This window comes from Sminthopsis crassicaudata, chromosome 2 (assembly GCF_048593235.1).
Source record: "Sminthopsis crassicaudata isolate SCR6 chromosome 2, ASM4859323v1, whole genome shotgun sequence".
Taxonomy (NCBI): Eukaryota; Metazoa; Chordata; class Mammalia; order Dasyuromorphia; family Dasyuridae; genus Sminthopsis; species Sminthopsis crassicaudata.
The window spans coordinates 598,810,939-598,834,018 of record NC_133618.1 but is presented as its reverse complement, the minus strand read 5'-3'; the positions used below and the strand labels follow the sequence as shown (position 1 = coordinate 598,834,018).

At 37.5% G+C, this 23,080-nt stretch overlaps 1 protein-coding gene across 15 annotated transcripts in view; it reads left to right on the top strand.

Moving 5' to 3' along the window:
• Nucleotides 1-23,080, top strand: part of FGFR2 (fibroblast growth factor receptor 2) — a 163,419-nt gene that overhangs the window by 104,646 nt on the left and 35,693 nt on the right. For 9 of the 15 annotated variants that reach the window (XM_074295741.1, XM_074295746.1, XM_074295747.1 and 6 more), the window contains 4 exons: nucleotides 1,210-1,333; nucleotides 16,251-16,441; nucleotides 17,749-17,896; nucleotides 22,101-22,304. In XM_074295741.1, the coding sequence (XP_074151842.1) occupies nucleotides 1,210-1,333; nucleotides 16,251-16,441; nucleotides 17,749-17,896; nucleotides 22,101-22,304 (667 nt within the window). Of the gene's footprint in view, nucleotides 1-1,209; nucleotides 1,334-16,250; nucleotides 16,442-17,748; nucleotides 17,897-19,683; nucleotides 19,829-22,100; nucleotides 22,305-23,080 lie in introns of all 15 variants that reach the window. The other 6 variants (XM_074295754.1, XM_074295752.1, XM_074295748.1 and 3 more) reach the window with 3 other exon arrangements.

The following is a 23,080-nucleotide window of genomic DNA, read 5'->3' as shown; positions in this document are numbered from 1 at the left end:
GACTAATGATGGTAACAGCAGCAATAGGAGCCTGCATTTATTGATCATGTTAATGCAATATTAGACTAGAGAATTTGGTCCATGTTTATTATGGTCAGACTCTGTCATGCCATAGTACTATTTATCTAGTGTGTAACCTGTGAGCCCATTTTTACCATTCTGCATCTTAAATCTGCCAAGTATCTGTTCTTGGCACTCTAAATACATGCCCTTTGGCTCAACCATGAAACATTTACATGAGTTAAAATGCCTACCCCTTTCGTTGCTCTGAGTCATTGAATGATAGAATGATTCTAAAGTCATGCCAGTTCCCAGTGAACTCTTGTTAATCATATTAATGATTATCCTTTGGCTGCCTCATTTCTGCACACTTGATTTGAAAGTAAACATAGCATTTAAGTATTTCACTATCTTCCTCCCTCCCTCCCTCCCTTCCCTCCCTCCCTCCCTCCCTCCCCTCTCTCCTTCCCTCCCTCCCTCCCTTCCCTCCCTCCCTCCCTCCCTCCCTTCCCTCCCTCCCTTCCCTCCCTCCTTCCCTCCCTCCCTCCCTCCCTCCCTCCCTCCCTTCCTTCCCTCCCTCCTTTCCTTCCTCCCTCCCTCCCTCCCTCCCTCCCTCCCTTCCCTCCCTCCTTTCCTTCCCTCCCTCCTTCCCTCCCTCCCTTCCCTCTCTCCTTCCCTCCCTTCCCTCTCTCCTTCCCTCCCTCCCTTCCCTCCCTCCTTCCCTCCCTCCCTCCCTCCCTTCCCTCCCTCCTTCCCTCCCTCCCTCCCTCCCTCCCTTCCTTCCCTCCCTCCTTTCCTTCCCTCCCTCCTTCCCTCCCTCCCTCCCTCCCTTCCTCCCTTCCCTCCCCCTCCCTCCTCCTTCCCTGCCCTTCCTCTCTCCCTCCCTCCCTCCTCCCCCTCCCTCCCTCCCTCCCTCCCTTCCCCCCTCCCTCCCTCCCCCTTCCCCCCTCCCTTCCCCCCCTCCCTCCCTCCCTCCCTCCCTTCCTTCCTTCCTTCCTTCCTTCCTTCCTTCCTTCCTTCCTTCCTTCCTTCCTTCCTTCCTTCCTTCCTTCCTTCCTTCCTTCCTTCCTTCCTTCCTTCCTTCCTTCCTTCCTTCCTTCCCTCCTTCCTTCCCTCCTTCCTTCCCTCCTTCCTTCCCTCCTTCCTTCCTTCTTTGTATATAATAAGCAATACTAAGAATTTCAGTAACTTTTATTGTCATAATTTTAGGTACGAAATCAGCACTGGAGTCTTATCATGGAGAGTGTGGTTCCATCTGACAAAGGGAATTATACCTGTGTAGTTGAAAATGAATATGGATCCATCAATCACACATACCACCTTGATGTCGTTGGTAAGCACAGTACCACCTGTATGCATAATTCTCTATCATTCTTTTATCTCTCCTTTGTATTATCTTTCAAAACTTGTTTTGAATTGTTTTTAGGGTTGTTGTTCTTTCTATTTACATTGTTATAATTCTTCTTGGATCTGTATATTTTACTTTGCATCAATTTATAGAACTCTTTCCGTGCTTCTCAATGTTGATCATGTTCATTATTTCTTTTAGCACAGCAACATTCCATTACATTCACTTCTCACAATTTGTTTAGACATTCTCCAATCAATAGACATCTATTTTGTTTCCAGGTCTTGGCTACTACAAATTTATGCTGACGTAAATATTTTAGTGTTTGTGGAGCCTTTCATTTGATGAATGTTTGACTAATTTAAAAGCATAAAGGATGCCTAGTTTTATATATGACTTAAATAAAGATGATTATTTGTTTTTTTTGCCTCTGCTCAGCAGTAGGCAAATGATGAATATTTACTAAACTTACCTATTCACAAGTGATCCCATAGCAAATAATCCAAAGTATACCATCTGCTATTTGAAAAGCCCACCTGATAGAACACTAGGTCCTTGTGATCTGAAACTAATTAGACAACTAAACTGAAAAAAATGTTTTTATCCCATTGTCACACCAGAAAATCCCTACCAATGGCCAAGGCCTAAGAGCTGCCATTATTTAATTAATTTATTTATTTATTGGTGAAATGAAATGAAATTACAGTGTTGGTTTCTGTATTCAGGCAGATGTGGCTTGTGTTTGCAGAGTGGGAAATATGACAATATAAAATACTCCAGATGTATTCTAACCTCCTATTCCTAACTCAAGACTTACCAACACATACATATACATTGTCTAAGTTAAAAGGGGGGAGAGGGAAGAGCTACAGTTAGCCCCAGTTTGTTAGGTTTTTTTTTTTCTTTTTGGCTGCTCTGAGACTTGATGTGGAGTGTCATGTTTTCACATCATTTTGACCACTTACAGGTTGATAAGGGAGTAAATTTCTGAAAAACAGGTTCCTTCTCTTCCCCTCACACATTCCTATCTCCAGATCTGTCTAGAATTTAGCTTACTGATCTTTAATTTTGATGAACTGAAAGAGGATCAACCAGCATTTAATTAGGTTGCCCCAGGGCAAATGACTTAGACATGAAGACTGAAGGAAAAGAAATAAGTAATGGGAAAATTTTGGAATTAACCATTTTGGTTAATAATAAGATATGTTGGTTTGAAAATCAAATATTTATTTCTCATTAAATTAAATTAAGTTCATAGATGGTATGTAATAACCAACCATTTAAAAAAATTGAACTCTATCCAGAGAGCCAAATGTTCAGAGGAGAGCAACTCTTCAAAATTGTATTTTCTCATGAACCTGCCAGTCCTTGGTTAATTGAAATCAGGACTATTCATGGGAGTTACCAGTTAACATTATCCTGGACATTTCAGCCATTATGTAAACTTCATAGCCAAGCTTTAGGTTGAGTTATTTTGTAAAATGTTCAAAAGGATTTCCCCTCTTCTTTCTTTATAAAATTCTGGCAGTTGTTTCATGAGATGCTGAGAAATTTCTTCTTGTTTTAGGATTTGTATTTGATTTGGGCTGCTGAATAATGGGATCGTTCACTTCAGAGTTAATCCACAGCAATCTGTCTTGTTGAAAAGAGCATGTGATTCTGTGGCATAATTCTGTGGTGTAATGTAGAGGGAGTTGTGAGTCTATGGAGTAAAGTAGAGAAAGGTCTGATGATGTCACAAACTTGGGAGATGTCCCAGCTAAACATGGGCCAATAATGACACAATTCTGGTTGGGAATATCCATTAAAGCTCAACTCAAATAATTTTCCAAACCTTGAACCTTCTTTACATGTAGAAGCCAAATGTCACTGGAGTATAAGACATTTTCAGTAAAGATGGAGGTGTGAAATACTCTCATCTTTGCTCAAAACCCTAGTAATTGCTTTGAGAGGCACTAATAAAATAAGGATTGAGTCAGCTAAATATTCTCATCTAGACTTTCAAAATTGGCAGTCTGTCATCTGAAAATCTCAGTGAGTGGGGACAAAAAGGATTCAAGTTCAAACAGCCAATTACTAGCAGTCCCCTTTGCCCATGTGGATAGAGCCCAAATTTAATATATCCCCATGTTGGGATGGATTTTTCAGCTACCTCTCTGTTTCATAGAAGGTCAGGGCCCTTTCCCAGTGAAAATTGACAGCCCATTTTCAACCCTGGTCCTTAAGTTTTGTTTTTGTTGCTATGATACTCAGATTTGCTATTCAGTTATCATGTGCCATCAGAATGGTGAGATCTTTTTATTGAAATTCTTCCTTGGAAAAGCATTTACATCAGCAGTATACTGTAAAAGCTGTGTAATTTAAGTGACATTCTCCTGTCCTGCCATTGAATTGAACAGCCTGCAATTGTTGAGAACAAGGGATCAGTTTGTAGAAATTATTTTTAATAGACTCACTTGAACCTCATTAAAATGGACACCATCACTATATTCAGCCATTTACTTATAAGAGGAAATTATTGTGATCCAGGTTTCAGAAATTATGGCAATTTAGAAATTCTTAGAAATAATTATATCCTCAAATGGGAGGCCATTTCTTTAACCAGATAGCCAGGATATTATACAGTCTAGAAAAACACTATACTGAGAGTCAGGGAGCCTGGGTTCTAGGTTGTTGATTTCTCTCACTAATTAGAGGTCATAATGATGTTTATTATTATTACTATTATAGCTAACATATAGTGCTTTCCTATGTGCCATCCTCTTTACAATTATCATTGTAAAACTCACAAAACCCCAGGAGATGGGTACTATTATTATCCCCATTTTACAGATGAGGAAAGTGAGACAAAAAATTAAGTGATTTGTCAGGCTTACAACATAACTGGGAAGTGTTGGTAATCAGATTTGAACTCAAATCTTGGGACAGCAGCTTATGAACTGTGCCACATTTTGAAGAAATCATTTAATCTCTTCAGGGATCATTTTCCTCATCTGTAAAAAAAAATCATTGAGATGTTCCAGGTGATGATGGGATCCCTTTGCACTCTAAAATTCTGCGCTCATATAAGTTTTACAAGACAGTTTTATAGCAATTGTTAGATTCAGTCAAAGGAACCACAATAAAATGAATCAGATCTCATATTCATGGGTTGTATTATCATTATTTATGAACATCTTTATTTTCCCCCTTACTAGAGTAGAATGTCTTTGAGGCTATGGAGTGTGACATGTGTCACTCTTGTTTCCCTAGTGCAGAGCACAGTGTATAATATATAGTTGATGTTTAGTGACTTCAGTGCAGATTTTCTTGTTCCCAGGCTTTGTCCTATCAAGTCATCTAGTTAGTTAGCTGGATTTTCTTAGTGAAAAATGGATGATCCTCTTTGAAGGTCCATGCTGTTGATGATTTTTAACTTTAAACTAATTTTTATTTTAAATTATTTAAATGATTAATATCATTAATATTATATTAATCATATAATTATATGAAATATAATTGTATAGCTACAAATATTCTAGAAATAAAATAAAATAATATATTGATATTAAATTATGATGTTATGTTATATTGTATTATATTATATCTACTTCAAGATGGATTTGACTCCTGAAGATAGAAACATTCACAACATATTAGAACTTTAAGGGATCTGGAAGATCTAATCCAACATCCTTATGCTATAGCTATAGAAACCAATCACATAAGCCCCATAATACCAGAGCAGGATGAGAAGAGGATTCTAGAGTACTTTGTCCAATGTTTGTTCTATTTCACCACATTATTTTATTTTGCTGTGTTACTCTGGCTGAGATAGTTTCACAGACTTGAGAAGAAAATACTCCTGTCTGCTTTGATATCAGCATAAATTATTGCAAGAAGCAATAGGTGAATTGTTCCAAAGGCTTGTTGCAACTAGCAGGTTGTTTTGACTTGGGAGTTAAGGGCTTCCTTTCCTTCCCCTTCTCTCCCCTCCTTCCCCTTCCTCTCCCTTTCCCCTTTATTTCTTCTCCCCTCCTCTCCCTTTCCTTCTCCCTCCCCTTCCTCTCCCCTTCTCCTTTTTTTCTCCCCCCCCTTTCCCTTCCCTTCTCCTCTCCCCTTCCCTTTCCTTCTTTTCCTATCCACACTGCTAAAGCTAATGTGACTTCAAGGAATTCCCCTTCTCTTTGACATCCTTATAAGCTTGGGACAAAAAGGAGGGAAGCAAAACCTTTTTTTTTTTTTTTTTTTTTTGCCTAAATCAGTGGGTTTGTCAAAGCCAATCACTTTTGGGACTTGTAATGGTTCACTTTTCTAGAAATTCATTTTCATCTGGAGAGATTTATTAAGTGACATACATTGTCTTAATAGATACCTTAGGCAGTGCCTCATTTATGGCTGGGTGGAGGTTCACTGAGGCGTTACTGCCAGCCCCAACTTGCAGGCTGGCAGACCAGTATGTGGCTGTTGACTAGCCCTTGACATAAATATGCTAGAACTTGACATATTTACCTGAGTGCTGAGAGCCCTGGACATGATAGGGCAAAGCCCAAGAGCATGAAGGAATCTGCACTGATGCTTGCCCTCAGGTATTTGTTAGGTTAAGAATGAGGAGCTTTTATTCAGAGCACTGATAAGCCTGACTGTAGATTTTACATCTGGCATTGGACTTTTGGCAATACCCTAAGAAGGAGAAGAAATTACGCAAATTGTTTAGTGCTTGGGGCAGCCTCACCTAGGGAAACAAAGACTTTAGTGTGGTCCTTCAGCAGGGGAAAATGGAGGGGAGTTACTAAAGTCAGGATATCCCCAACTCGTAACTTTTTTTTAAAAGAAGTGAAGGAATCCCAGTGTTACTAGTTCATCAATGGGTTGGATGGATATAGAATTTGTTAGAAGGAGAATCCTTACCCTTGGTTGCTTTGGATGAAGGAATGGATTCTTGTCCTGCTATCCACTATGGCACTTCCTCTGGACATGGCTTTTTGTTTTCCTTTTGGCTGATGATGAACATGCTAATGTGGGTTTAGTTGTTTTGGAGAAAAACTTTATAATTATGCATTTCAAATGCATAAAAAAAAACAACAACTAGAGACCCACAGCATATAGACTGGTAGGAAAAAAAAGGTGGGGTGTAATTGATTTTTGGGACACTTTCTCTCAGTGTGGAAAGTTCACCATAAAGAAAAATGGAATAGTCAGAATCAGGAAATCTGGAATAAGCTCTTCATCAAGTTTCTAAAATTATGGCAGCAGTGGATAATAACAATAGCTAGCTTTTATATGATGCTTCATGTTTTGCAAATTACTTTGCAAATAGTATCTCATCAAGAAACTTGGGAAGTACATCATATTATTAAACCCATTTTGTGGATGGTGAAACTGAGGCTGACACAAGTTAAGTGAAATTATTCAGGTCACATAGTAAGTATCTGAGGTCAAATTTGAACTCAGGTCTTCTGACTCCAGGGCTCTGTTTATCATTGGATATAGAAGCCTCATGGATGACTCTTGAGTTTTCAAGGAAAGGGGGGTGATGTGGGGGTAAAAGGGAAAAGGATAAAAGTCTTCATAAAGGTTTGTCAAATTTATTGAATAATTAGACTTTTAGTATAAAAAAGCACTTGTCTCTAGTATAAGAACTTCAGTCTGAAGTTCTGCAGATGCATTTATGTTCAATGTTTCAGTTAATGCTATCATTTTTATGATCAAAAGAGTTTCAATGATGACAATGAACTAATTCCTTTTAGACACAAGACATGGTGGAAATATCTTCTTGTTTACAGTCTCATTTGATAGAATTGTTATTTTTTTTCAGGACCATTGTAAATATATATAATAGTTATTTCACAGAAAAAAAATTGATTTAGCCTTTATCACAACAAACTGTCTTCTAATTTGTTCATCTTGATGGCACAGATGAGATGCTAGCATATGGGATGGAGTTTTATATAAATAGCTTCAACAATTGAGTTCTTATATGGGGGGGGTAGAGAGAAACAATGAATCAAGGCAGAGCCTGAATGATAATTTGATTCCATTCTGCCCCCTTTCTTTTCACTGGACCTATGAAGTAAAAATCACAAATATTATTCTCCCCATTTTACAAGTCCAGCAAGTGAGAATCACAAAGATTCTTTAATTTGCTCATAACTTAAATGCGTCTTCAGATGAGACCCTCAGAATCCTAACTACTGTATTTCTCAATACAGAGATGAGAAGAGTGAAGGTGATAGTGAGTCATGGGTCACTGTTGGACTCTTATTTTTCCATTCTTTTATAGAATTACTATTGAAGACTGTAGGAATTCTTTGTATCCAAGAGATGTGCTTGCATCAATAAATCAGACTTTGCTCCTGCCATCACAGCCCCTAAGCTCCCCCCATAGCCCAGAGTCTCATGAAGGAATATATTGATCTTTGGGGAGTGATAAATAATAGCTTTTATTCAGGCATGCATTAGCTCTCAAAATTGGTTTCCCACCACTATCTTTAGAAATTTTTTTTTTAGTTCAGCACCATTATACGTGATTTGAGGAGCCTGTATGTTTGATACAGTGAGGAGATAAAAATGACTTCTTTAATAATTGCTGAAAAAATTTCTGAAAAAAGAACAAAACCAGACAATATTAACATTAATAATATTGATAAAATTCCAACTATGTGTGCCATAATAGTGATGACTGGTCCAGTGCAGCCCAGTTAGGTCCAGAAATTTCAGCAAAAAAGATTCATTTTGGTCATCATCTTTAGATTTCCTAGTGAATATTTTGAGGCTTGAACTTCAATCCTGTTAATTAAACATTTATTAAGCTTGAAAATTGTAGAAAACTAGTGTTAAGGGCTGGGGAAGATTTAAAATTCTGATAAAACACTTTACCTTTGCTTATGGAATTTATTATTGAGTTAGGGAGGGTTAGTGAATGGAAATAGAAAAACTTATCATGAAAACTAAGCACAATATTACAAGTGAGTGATAAAGACATCCAATATCTTTTAGGCTGGTGGCAGAGGGGAGGACAGAAAGGAGGGGATAGATATGAGACAGAATTGCTGAGGTAGAATCAGCAGAATTTTGTAATGGATTGGAATTTCACCAATCTGATTTGATCTCCTCACAATTTCTGAAGATGGAAGGCAGGATTATTAACTCTGATGTCCCTGAAGAAGCTTTTTATTTAATAAGTTGGAAATACTTCAGACTCAGACTTCTATTCCTAATCCTAGAGAAGGACTGAATTACTGACTGGATATTGGTGATGAAGAGGGAGTCTGAAAGAGAGCACTGAAGCCTCAAAGTCCAAATTCTCACTTTGAGATTTCATAAAGAATAAGGTGGCTTGAGTACAAAAGCATGGTTTATTTTCAGGATTCAAATTTTGTCTTTAAGAAAAAAAAAGATGGGGGAGGGTCTTGCAGGTTCTTATCCTTTTTATTTCAATCATTTTCTTAAAAAGCTTTCCATTGTTCTTTTTACTTCCTCCTCCCCCCACTTCTCACCAAAGGGAGGCATTTCTTGTTTGCTCAGATGTGCTTAAAGCTTTTACCTATACATTTGCCATATCAGGGATAAAACAAGTTATCTGAGAGATTAGTGTGACAGACATTCCAGTCTTCCCTAAGCAAAGTAGCTTTTGCAGTGGGGAAAGTGATGAAATGCACAGGGTGGCAGTTAATAATAGGCTGTGTTGAGAATATTAGTCATTCTCTTGTATTGAAAGCAGAGAATTGAATACAAAAAAACATTCATGTTGTATGATGCTGGCCATGATCGGTGGCGCCTCTGTGGTTTGGTTTTAAGCCTTTTCTTTACAAATTGTTTTAAAGAAAAAAAAAAAACTTTTCATCTTATTACTTGGGTTGAGTTTAATTTCAAGTAAATGTTAGCTTTTCAACCTTCTCCCTCCCTTGAATGAAACAACTCTGCAAACCCCAATCCTGCCATTCTCAAAAATGTTTCATTTCAGAAGCAGGTGACACGGTGAGTAGTTAGCTCATGAATTAGCTACCATGATGTTATTGCTCTCAGCTGTGTTTACCAGTGTCTCCGTCCTCCAGATGAGTGATGGACAGAGTGACGTCCGACTTTTACATCAGAGTCAATCTGAAGGATGTCACAGGAGGAAAATGTGTGCAGTCTTTGCATCAGAGTGGAGTAAAGCCCTTGTTTTGTCAACGAACCGGGAGGGCTGTAGCAAGGTTGAGTTTTTGAAGATTCAAGTAATTCTGTTTCCTGCTTTTGCTAAATGAAACTTCAAGTGGTCCTTGCATTGATTTTTTGGGGGGAAAAAAAGAAAAGAAAGGCAACTTTGAACCTAAACCACGAAAGACTTAATGGTCATCAAGCGCACTACAAATACTCATTTGATCTCATTTAAAAAATCAAAACAAAACAAAAAAGAATGGGAAAGGAGGATAGCTTTGGAGCATTTTGACCCTTTGTGGTATAAATAACATGCAGTCCTATCAACCTCATGAGAAAAAAACCAAACAGATTCAACTGGTAGAAGTTATTTAATCCCCCACTAAAGAATATCATTGATGATGATAATTTGGAGAGGCACTTTGCCTACACCTGTTTCTTTCCAGTCTCTTGGAGACACCATCACCACATCACTTTGCTTTTGCACATCATTGAACAAGCACAAAAGGATTAGTGGTGTTTTCCTTCTAGCATTTCATGTGGTGTGGCCTCTCGAAGTCATTTGGTTACTTTGGGGCTGGAGGCTTTAGTTTTCAGAAAAAAATTACCCCCATAACCTCTTTTGCTTCTTCCTCTCCCTAACCAACTCTCATCTTTAATTTGGGCCCCTTAGATATTCTCTCTGTGAAGAATATATGTGTGTGTGTGTGTGTATGTATATATCTGTATATACACACACACACACATATACATACATACACACATATACACACAACTACAAACATAGTTATGCATATATACACATACATAAATATAGATATATCTATATCTATCTATACACATATATACATGTAGGAATATGTTGGAAATTGCCAAGTTTCTTTAATATTTGTGCAAAGATTAAAAAAGGGGGAGTCAGAAATTAAAATTTAGAACTGATGAGACAGAGAACCATGTGATCATGTTTTTCTTCTATAGAATCAGTTTTTTTCTGGTGGTTTTTGGATGGCCTTTCAGGTAGAAATTCACATTTCCAATGCAGAATCAAGGGACAATAGTTGGAGCACTGGTCCTGGAGTCAGGAGAACCTAAGTTCAAATGTGGCTGTATGACCTTGGGCACTTAACCCTGATTGCCTCCCCCAAAAATGTAAAACCAGATGATCTAGTCTGGTATAATAAATATGTAGCTGAGGGCTGTTTAGTAACCTGTGGACCTTCCTTGAAAAAAATCTTTTATTTTTACATTATCTTCAGTTCTGAACATATCACTCTTTTTCCTCTACTCATTGAGCCATCCCTTGTAAAAGAGAATTAAAGAGAAAGTTGGGGGTGGGGCAGAAGTTTAGCAAAACTATCTAGGATACCCCTTTATTCTCATGGTATGTGCTCTTCCATTTCTGCAAGAAAGGAAAGGGAGAGAGGTGCATTTTCTCAATGATGTACCATGTTTTGGACCTTTTGGAAGGTTCATATAGTTTTCCTTTCTGTTCCCATTTCATCTTCTTACCCTCACTGCATCCCCTGTGGATTCTCCTTCCCCCTCCTCCCCCAAAGCTCCTAAATGAGCCTGGTATGTACCAAATAGGTGGAAAGTCTGCAAAGACTGAGCTTGTCCACTTTAAGCACATGAGGCAGAACCTTGAAAAGGCAATGAACTCATTCTGCTAATTGTAATTAGAGTGCGGTATTTAGCAGGTTATTGGCCTCCTTAAAACTTCAAAGTGTTTTGTTAGCCCTTCTCCTAATGGCAGTACTTAATTCTAACTGGGTTAGTGCCCCTTTTTTCGGCTGCAAAAACAACAGCCACCTACTCTTTAGAGAAAACTAGATGGAGCCTTAAAAAAAAAATCCAGGTTGTTTTCACTTATCCTCCGATCTTGAAATGTTCTTTTCTCTCCATCTTCTTTTAGTTGCTAAGAAACTGCCATTTCGAGAGAACTGTAATTAAATTTTGATTTTAATTTCAGGATTGAGCAGGAAATGTAACACATGCTCGCTGAAATGAATGGATGATTGATAGCATTAAGCCTGTCTGTTTCCAAATCAATGTAGAGAACTCAATGTGATTAGTGGCCCTAGGTATTTCTCTGTCACGGGGACACAGCTTTTGAAATGTTCTTTTCCAACAAACCCAGCTTAACTTGTTAGAAATACTAAGGCGCCCTGTGTATGCTGGGAAGCTAGTTAGCCTGAGCTAGGTTAATTTATAGGTGTAATTTAAGAACCCCCTTATTCTTCTGGTCGCAGGATTCAGCGTAGTGTTTACTGACCTTGAAGATATTAAGCAACTTTGCTGTGGTGTACCTTGGGCGAAAGTCAGGGAAGTATCATAAGCAAATGTTATTATGTACAGAGTGGGAAGGCAATGTAAGACAATTCCAATAGCCAGTTCATAAAGATGTCTTCTTGGTCACTCAGGTATTTTCCCTCTCAATTATTACTCCTTGGCATGAAACCAATAATGGTGGTTTTCCCCAGCTGCACTATTTAGATTTGATTATGACATTCAGTGGCAATACTCCATTTTTCTTTCTAGATGCTCTCTCCTCACTAAAATGAAATTTATTGACAGCTAAAACAAAATACCCAGAAAACCGCATGCTCAGGAATGAGCCGGTAACATCTTCAATCTGTGTCTACTACAGACAGAGTAGAGCTTCATTCCAGTAGTGCAGCCAACCCTCCAATTAGTGATAGCTGCCTACCACTTTTGGACTTCTTTTAATTGCTGCTCTTAACTTGGAATTCTCACAAATAACCCAGTAGTCTTTAAAGGTGTATACACCCACTATTTTAATGCTCAGCTGCAGCTCATTTGCAACTGATCTATGAACATTAATTTTTTTTTTAAACTGCAAGTCATGGGTGAACCAATTGTTAATATCTCTGATTTTTTTGGAGATATTCCAGGACCCTCTTTAAAAGTTTTTTTTTTAATTTAATAGTAAATTTTTATAGACAAATAGTAAAATAGTAAAAAAAAAAAAAAGTAGCTAGTTGAAACCAAAATTTAAAAAATATATAAAATAGCAATTTTATTATTAAATAAATAAACTAATATGGAACCAGAAATTACACTTGACTTTTAGTACGGAGTAATTAATCCTTATAAAATATAAGTTCTTTGAGGGCAGGGACTGTTTCATTTTTTTTCTTTATATCTTTAGTGCCTAGAACTCAATAAATGTTGAGTGATTTATTCATTTGCATCTCTCCCCCACCCTTTTTCTTAACTCCTATAGTACCTTTCATCTAAGATCTTATTAGATGATGATTCATCATCATCATTACATTTTTTAGGCACCATGAATTCAGGGCACTGTACTAGGTGGTGGAATTATTCATGGAAGCTCTCATTAAAGTCTCTTCCAGTGGCTCATGTGAGCAGGCAACCCAATTTAATTGCTCAATAGAATTATTAAGCAGTAGGAGAGCAATGAAATTTTTTCCATTTGTCTTTCTTTCCAACTCTTCAGATCTAGAACAAGGATTAACAAAACAAAAAAAATCGGTGGTTATCCAAATCATGAAGCTGTTTCTTAGAGGGAAAGAGTTTGATACATTACTGGAAGGTAGATTGAGAGAAACGAAATACATTTCTCTGCTGAAGCTGGCATACTAGGCCCAATTCCAAGATGTTTCAGACCTCATTCTCTAACTTGTTTAAGGGCAGAGAATAAGGTTGCAAAGGAAATCAAAGCCTGATGTGGAGAAATGAAACATGAGGCCTACTGACTTTTAAAAAACATTTTAAATAACATTCTCTAAGGTTTCATTTTATACTGAAGGCAGCTGTAATAAGTTTTGGGAGATGGTGTAAGGTTTCTATTAAAGAGAGATCATGCTTGCAGTTTTTGTACCCAAAGTGAGAAAGGGTGTGTGTATTGGGGAGGGGGGAGCAGAAGGGGAGAATTAGATATTATTTTCTATAAGGTGAGAATGTTTGAAAAGTGAATTAAAGCCTTTAAGGAATAATATATTTCATATGCTGTAATTCACATATGAAATAATATTGAACCATTCCTGAGTTTTTAAAAATAGCCTGTGTAGTGCTGGAATAACTTAATAGCTACAACCCAAGCATGTTTGCTCTAAGTAAAATAAGACTTCTGCTTTGTAGTGACCTGTCGGTGCTGCTTTAGTGACTAAATTCCCAGTAGATGTTTGGAGCATGCCAGATATATTGGACTGTATGAAAGATCCCATTGTTCACTGAGCATCATTATTTGCTCTTACACTCACAATGTTTGCTTGTGAAATAATTTATTGGAAACAAGCATGTTGAAGAAAGGGCACTTGATTTGAAATTCAGTTGATCTGGCTCAGAATATTTAAGCTTTTCTAGTGCTTTTGCTCCCAAGAATAAATATTTAGGTTCACTGTACTTAAAACACTTAGCTTAAAAAAAGAGAGAGAGAGAGAGGGAGAGAGAGAAGTGGAAAAAAAACCACCTGCCTCAACACTTTCAGGAACATGGAGTAAATGATCTGATGGGCAGGCATCCTTCAGCTCTGGATCACTGGTTCACATGTGAATGGAGCCAATAGGGACGGAAATGATTTAATATTTGACAGGCATGAAAAAGCATACTTTGTGAGAGGAGAAGTATGGGTATCTAGCCAGGGGGCAATTTTTTGTCTAGCAGAGGACATCTTCATAATTCATGTCAACTGAAACTCTTGGTCATGGGGTGAAGAGGGAACCTCTGAAGGAGCAATGAACAGGGAGAATTAACTCTATCATTACCACCTAGGCAGGATGCTAGCCAAGGATTCTTCTACAAGACTTCATGTCTGAGTGATGAAAGGGCTTAATTCTCCACAGATGCCAAGATTTTAAGATGCACAAATCATTGTCCTACTTGCCAGGCATTTACTGAATGATTATTTGCATGTGATTGTGTTGGGTGCTTTGCAAGACTTGTTAATAGCATGATGGTTTCTTTGAGAGCTTACAATCTAAGACAATGTACGTTTTTCTGAAATATTCCAAATTTGAGAATCAGAACTTTCAAACTCTTTACTTAATTGACGTGTGATATTGGACAAATTGAACAACTTTTTGATGCTTTGGGATCTTTATAATTACATTTCACATTGGTGAAGCGGCTGGAGATCCTTAAGTGAAAGGTGGCTAAATATAATTACCAGTTCCTAATTTTTAGTTCTTAGAGGTCAACAGAGTTATGTAATAAAACTCATTTGTGCATGGTTTGGTTTTTGTGCCTCTTCTCTTGACCCCCAAATCCTGTTAATGATGGCTTATTATTGATGTTCTTAACATGAAAAGACTCACTGGATTAATTGGTTCCTCATTTTTCCTTTTTCAATTTTTTTCAGGCAGGTAGAAACTAGAGGTGTCGGTATCTATGGTGCAGAGGGAAATAGTGTAGTTCTATGTTTCTGTGACCATAATTTTACATTTAAATAATATAGTTGGAGATACAGGACAGTGTTGGGCCTGGGGTCGGGAAAACTCATTTTCCTGAATTCAAAACTAGCTTCAGTATGACTCTGAGCAAGTCACTTATTCGCCATAGTTCTTCGTTTGTTAAATGATCTGGACAAAGAAATGGCAAACCACTCTAGTATCTTTGCCAAGAAAACCCCAAACGGGGTCACAAAGAGTCGGTCATGATTAAAATAAGTGAACAAAAATAAAATTTGGTTTGGGTAGAGGATATGAATTAATGGCGGGACATGGGGCTGTAGGACATGGTTTCCAGTTCTTTTCTATCAATGTAGAATAGCATAGTGTGAGATTTAATTTTGTGAACATCTCTCTACTCAATAGTTTAATATTTTAGACTAAGCAGCTGAAGAAAAATATTTGGGAACATTGAGATCTATGCAGGTATTTTTCAATGTTGAGAGAATTTCCCCAAGCTTCCTTTTGGAAGATTCTTTCCCTTGGAGCAAGAGACAGAAGTGAGGAGTATAAGGTCATTGATGTGTCCCATCACTCAGGCAAACATCTTTCAAGAAAAACAAAACACTGCCAGGACTTTTGGTTCCAGTGTCACTTATAAGACAGTGGAGAATTTTTCCTTGTCTCTTGTATTTTAACCTTGCCAGGATAATCTTGAAGTCAAAAGTAAATTTCATGGTGAATATGAATTGTATGAATATGAATTGTACTGAATTTACTAAGGGAGGGGATATGTTGGATGGACCTGGAAGGATTTGGGATTTAGACTAACGTGGTTGTCACATTTCTCAGAGCCTTATTTTCCACTTTATAAATATATATAACATAATACCGTCTTTGGAAGTACCATTCTTCGTATTCATTTTGTCTCAACTGATGTCCAGCCTGTTAAGTTTAAATTCAGGGTGAATTGTTTGATGAGCTGCCCCCATGCATATTCATGGCTTCTGGCCCTGGACTAAACAGACTAAAAGAAAAGAAATCACAATTTCTCTGTCAAAATGTCAAAAGAAAACCCTTTCCCAGGCTCATTAGGTGGCGTGTACCTCATCCTATGATGTCGCAAACTTGAGTTTTAACAGGTTTTTTTTTCTTCCATCCATTTTCTAAATGAGTATTCTTTACACAAGTGCAGTGCTCCAGTGGTGTCCTTTGAAGTGTGGTTTTTGTTAAACGTTTGTCTGTGGTGTTATTTTTGAGGAGTCAGCCAACAGGCTTAGAGGCCTCTGGCACAATTTCACTAATAGTTTTTTTGGCAACGTAGCTTATTTATGCATCTTTTCTCCCTCTCTTTCCTTCCTCTAAACCTTCTTCTCCCACCCTACCCCCTTCTTTTGCTCTTCTTCCTTTAGAACGATCTCCCCACCGACCCATTCTCCAAGCGGGACTGCCAGCAAATGCTTCTACAGTGGTTGGGGGGGATGTGGAGTTTGTCTGTAAAGTCTACAGTGATGCTCAGCCCCACATTCAATGGATCAAACATGTGGAAAAGAATGGCAGTAAATATGGGCCAGATGGATTACCCTACCTCAAGGTTCTGAAGGTGAGAACGTTCCGAATCTGCCAATCTCTATCAAGCTTACCTGAAAATGGAATAGTCCTAGTGCATATAGATACTTAATCTAATTTAGTCTTCAACCTAAGAAAAGCTTAGATCTTTGACCAGTTAGAATTTAGCATAATTAAGATACTAATGACTGCTCCTGTTTATTAATAGATTTTTGAAGTTAGAATTAAATCCTGGTTAATTATATGTCATCTTTTAGGAAATCCTTCTAGGTTGTTTCTTATTCTTTAATCCTCTTTTTTTTTTACCCCTGAAATTTATTCCCAGGGTTTTCCAAATGGCAGTCTAGAAATGTTTTCTATATTAATGTGAAGTATTGGGTCTTTGTGGATCTAATGCTGTGAGATCTTTGTGAATAGTCTATTTCATGTTTAATCACTGAAAATGCCCCATTTTAGAAGCAATGTATATATATATATATATATATCTGTATATATCTATGTCTATCTTTTATATATGTATATATCTATATACCTATATATATGTGTGTGTATATATATATAAACATATATATATATATAACTGTAGGTTATTTGTACAAATGTAAATTATTTTATCATGTGATAAAGGACAACTTCCATATTCTATACCTGTCATAGGATGTGTAGGTTCTTCATAAATGTTTGTTGATTTGTTGTTGAACACCAGGTTGTACCTAATGACCATTATTCTAAAGAATTATTTTTCAAGAGAACTGTGGCCAGATTACTTTTTAAAATGTTATTGACAGCTTTTGTTGATCATACATTTAATTTCCAAATATATCCCTTCATCCTTTCCTGCCCATTAAGCCATCATGTTTGAAAAAGAATGAAAAAAAAAGGTAATTCAGTGAAACTAACCAATACAACAATGGAATCTGTCAGTATATGTCATGCTTGACAACCATGTGCCCCCATCTCTGCAAAGAAGGGAATGAGGTAGTTTTTTTTTTCATCTCTTCTTTGGACAAGCAGATTCTTTAAAGAAAAGTTTCCACTAATGAGAATTGTTCAGCCAGCAATACCAAGAGTGAGCAAAGCTGGTGGAATATTACAAAGCCACTGGGATCTGAAACCCATTCAGTTAAGAGGACCTGTTTAGATGTTCTCTCCCCTTCTCCTTTCCCCTTTTAACAATCACCTTATTGTGTTCTTTCTTAAAACCACAGCCTTTTGCACATCGGTGTTTAGGCTAAATGGAGGAAGTATGATAATGGACTGTTGGTGGTGGGACCATAGAGAGCGTGAAGTCCTTTCTGGACTGTAGTTACAATGTTCTCCTATGTTATTGGTCTATTCTAGCATTCGGGGATTAATAGTTCCAATGCAGAAGTGCTGACTCTGTACAATGTGACTGAGGCGGACGCTGGAGAATATATTTGTAAGGTCTCCAATTATATAGGGGAGGCCAACCAGTCTGCCTGGCTCACTGTTCTGCCAAATAAACAAGGTAACACTGTTTTTTAAAGAAAGCTGGATGTAGAAGAGAATTGGTGCTTTGGGAGACTGCAGGCAGCTTATAGGATAACTCTTGTGGCCTTGGTACATTGACAATAATTCTCTTTGGTGATGCAACTGGGATCATGCCAGCAGCCATGGAAAAATACCCACAATGTTCATTTTGTTTGAAATGATTGATTCCAAAGATATTGTTCCCCACTCTCACTCTCTATCTGGAAGCTGTTCTTTCTGGTCAATCATAGTGATGCGGTTGTCCCACTGATACCACATTCCTTTAGATTTTAAACATATTTGAGTAGATCTTGAATCCAAAGCCTTTGCATAGAACCATATAATTGCAGTTGACTTCTCTTTGATCACAAACTTAGATACATATTTTTGTAATCATATGATGGAGTTTGTCCAGTACATGCTTGATATTCATGACTTACTCCTTTGGGGTTTGTTTTCGTATATTTAGTTAGTCTCAGGATAGTTTCAATTATTGAATCAAGTCCCTATCTATTGCCTTTGATGACAGAGCATTGAATTTTTCTCCACTTTTGATTTGTCACTCTAAATTTTCAAGTTTATGATGATAGTAGAAATTCATCTAGGCCTTAAAGGTTTTTGAAGAACTTCACATATATTGATTCATTTTTCTACCCCCCTCCATGATTATGAAATCTTTTCACTCTCTTTGTCATAAGATCACAGGTGGAGAGCTGGAAGGCACCTCAAAGGCTATCTAGTTTACCTCCTCATCTTGTGGATGAGGAAATGGAAGCCTGCACATGTGAAATGATTTGTTCCAACTGACACATGTAATAAGTGCTGGAGATGGGGTTTGAACCCAGGTTCAGGCTCTGACACTTAATCCTGTGTGATCTTGGGCAAGTCACTTAAGCAGCCTTGTTTGCCATGTCTTCAAAAATGAGGCGGTTGCATTAGATGACCTTTAAATCCCCTTCTGGCTCAAAACCTATCATACTATGAGAATTCAGCATCATGTAACTGGAAAAATTGCAATGGAGATACTGATTGAACTTAGAGGCACATTTTTTAGCTTTTGTGGAGCCCAGTGGATTCCTCGGAGGCTCTCCTCTTGAGTTTTTGTTACATTTAACTCCGCAGTACATACCATTTTTATCATTAATAATAATAACAATCACTGGCATTTATATAGATTATAAATCACTTCACATCCAGCATTTCAGTTGATTCACAATAGCCATATGGGGTAAGTGACACAGTGTTATTCCTTAGTGTTCAGATGATGAAAGAGCCATTGAGGAAGTTAAGAAGCTTGTATAGGGTCACACAGCTAATTGGTACCTGAGCTAAACTTCAAAATCAGGTCTTTTTGACTCCAAATTTATTCCTTTATGCCATTTCTCTCTTCACAATGGGGAACTGCAGTCAAGAGCACCACAAGTAAGTCTCACTTTGGGGACTGAGATTGCTCTATGACCACCTTTATCCAAAATGAGAAAAAATTAAAAAAAGAACTTTTGTGGGTTGATTTTTCCATGTCATTTGATTGCATGCATGTTTAGGTGGTGAGGTTAGGATTGGTGACGGTTGTTTGGTGATTACTCTTGGAGGTGAGCTGGGATCTCTTGGTAAACATCTTTACCTTTTGGTTGTGGGCTTTGTGGATGGGGTCAAGTCGGAATCTCCTGGTGACCGAGCACCCGCTGAAGACAGAGGGGCAGCCAGTGCCTTGTGGTTCCATAACCCCTTCTACAATCATTCCTATGTTGTCTAGCCTTTTTTCTTGCTTCCCTTGTTTTCTAGGCCGCCGGTGTTAACACCACGGACAAAGAGATTGAGGTTCTCTATATTCGGAATGTAACTTTTGAGGATGCTGGGGAGTATACGTGCTTGGCGGGTAATTCTATTGGGATATCCTTTCACTCTGCATGGTTGACAGTTCTGCCAGGTATATACTGCTTTCTCTCCTTTCAGTGGTTTTTCCTCTTTTCTTGGTTGATTGCTACAAAATTAACACAGCTTCTGTCTCAGAAATGGCCCTTTTTATTCCTTCACAATGATGAATACCTTAGGGAAAACATCTATTTATCTATATTTGTATGTGAACACACACATACACACACACACACACACACACACACACACTTTTTTTTGATTGGAGGGGAGAAAGTTGCCATAATAATTCTCTTGCAAACATGTCATGACATTTATGATCAAATAAATTTCACACCTGAAATCTGAAATGATTTTTTGTGCTTCTTAGTGAGCTATCAAGTCAGTGTTAAATTCATACACACACACACACACACACACACACACACACACACACATACACATACACACCTCTTTCCCTTAAGGGAGAATTAGAAATGATTTTGAAAATTTTTAAATCATTTTTCTCATTTTTGGGGAAATTTCCCTGTAACTCCTAATCTCTATAAGTTTCTTTGAATTGGTTTTCCTTTAAACCTCTTCAATGAAACAAAACCAGATTTGTGTATTTTGAGGTGCCCTGTGGAAAAGGGCCTCTTTATAGAGGGCGTACAGAAGCAGTGTGTTACCTACCTTTGGGAATCTGCTCAGTGCATGTTTTAATAAAATGAATCTTTAATTTGCTTTTACTGCAAAGCATGCTCTTGCCATCTTGGGATTGATGTTATTTCTACCCTGCAGAGAAATCAACATCAATTATGCTTTATTGCTTAAAAATTGTTGCCTGTCTGAATATTTAATCTGAGTATGTCTCTATCCTAGTCAAACTTTCTTGATAATAACTATTTGCTCAAATGCACCTGCCTTGGTATTTCTTTTTTGAAAAACTGAACAGTCTATGGTTTGCTAGCTCCTGACATACTACTCTAATTATTAATTTCTTGTTATTAGATAAAGGTTACCTAGCTGCATGTTTATTTTACATACAGCAAATGAATTGATGGTTAAGTTATGTGCTGGCTGTTGAGAGTTCTGTCTTACCTTGTAGGCTGTTTTTTTTTCCTGATTAAAATTTATTAAATAATTCCATTGCATCTATCATCTCTTTCATGAATCTACAATGTAAACATTTGCTTCTAAACAGTGAAACACTGCTAATTTGAGCTTGCTTTTCCATGCAATACTTGAGTTTTGCAATGCATTAAATGTCCTTTCTTAACTGATCTGCTTGACTATGATATAATATTAACTAAGAAATTATGGGACAAACTCTACTTGGGAATACTCTGCTTGTAGTTTGACCAGTGATTGCCCTGGAATGTCAAATTTTGAAAGGAAGAAGCAAATGTAATATAAAGCTTATATGAAAAAATAGTAAAACAAAATAATAAAAACCCAAATTTGACTATACATATAAAGAATCAACTTTTAATGTTCCTTCTTTAAGAGAAAGGCTATATTGACATCAGGATGTTTTCCCTTACTCTACCTTTATTAAGTGGAGTTTATCTAAACCAGGAATTGATAAAAGTATTCCAAACTTTTATATTTTCATGGATGTTGCAGAAAATTTAGTCTTTATATTAGCTCTATTTGTTTATTCAGTTGGGTAATACTCTGGATTATATTTAGGAATTCAAAAATTTTAGGCCAGTTTAACTAGATGAATATTTATTCACTTCTTCATACATACTTGTATTCATCTGGAATAAATTATCTGTCAATTTTTCCTTTTGAAAAAGCCTATCCAAATACATACAAGACCAAAGCCTTCTCTCTACCTCCTAAACACAAAAAAATATAGTTCAAATTTTAGAATTTCTATTTTTAATAGTTCATTAGACACTCTCATGCCAGAAGAATCTTTGTGTATGTGTGTGTGCAATATGATGGTTTGATGATGCTGTAAATGCTTAAGCAACAACAATTGTTCAGAAAATATAGCCTAGTGACTCATCCTGAGTAACTCAGAGACAGTTATAGATTGAATTTAAGGAAACCTACCCACTGCAGTTACACAGGAAGATGACCTGGGCCTCCCTTGGTGAAATGGGACACTCATGAGGGTTCACCTTTATTATGAATAAATGATAGAACAGGGGAAAAGTTCAAGAGCTTTTGGGCGGCCTGGGATGTTTGTAAATCTGAATTAAAGCCTCTGTAAGTCTGTGTCTTTTAGGGAGCACAGACATTTTTTGGGAATGATTCCTTTAGTTGCATTTTTACATGTCTGTATCGTGTTCTAACTGTGTGGCCTGCTTATTCCTCCTCTGTGATTTGCAATCTAGCACCTGTAAGAGAAAAGGAGATTACAGCTTCCCCAGAGTACCTGGAGATAGCCATTTACTGCATAGGGGTCTTCTTAATTTCCTGTATGGTGGTGACGGTTGTGTTATGTCGCATGAAGACAACCACCAAGAAGCCGGACTTCAGTAGCCAACCAGCTGTGCACAAGCTGACCAAGCGCATCCCCCTGCGGAGACAGGTAACAGAAAGTAGATAAAGAGTTTAAAGAAATTTACTCTCTCCCAAACTACTCAGCCAGCATTTGTGGTTTTTCTTCCCTTTTTCTCTGATTTACTCTCCTGAGATTCATGGTGGGATGTATTTAGAAATAAGGTCTGATGGCAGGTAAAGTTGTACGATGGGGTTTAAAGCCATGCTTTCTCCCTTGACTAAGTCTATTCTAAGGCTTTTTTAGGGCAACAAGGCGGCTCAGTGGGTAAAGTGCCCAGCTAGAGTTAGGAAGGCAAGAATTCAATCCAGCCCTCAATACTTAGTCACTGTATAACACGGGGGCAAGTCACTTAACCCTGTTTTCCTCAGTTTCCTTCTCTGACAAATAATCTGGAAAAGTAAATGGGAAACCACACCAGTGTCTTTGCCAAGAAAATCTCAAGTGGGATAAAAAAGAATGGGACATGACTAAACAACACATATTTTCTTCAAAACCCAAAAGCTTATGGGAGAGGGGTTAACAAGGAATAATTTAAAAAACAACTGGATTGGATTAGACAAGGAAGAAAAATGATCAGGAAGAAATTAAGAGAGAGAGAGAGAGAGAGATTGAGAGAGAGAGAGAGAGAGAGAGAGAGAGAGAGAGAGAGGAGAGAGAATATATAAAAATATAGAAGAATAGCTTAAATCCCATTCCCTCAGCATCTCAGATCATATCTTGTATTTAATAAAGTCATTAATAAAGTCAGACTCTATAATAGAAAGGCATAGAGATTAGGATAGCAAATGTACCTTTAGGGAACATGTAGGA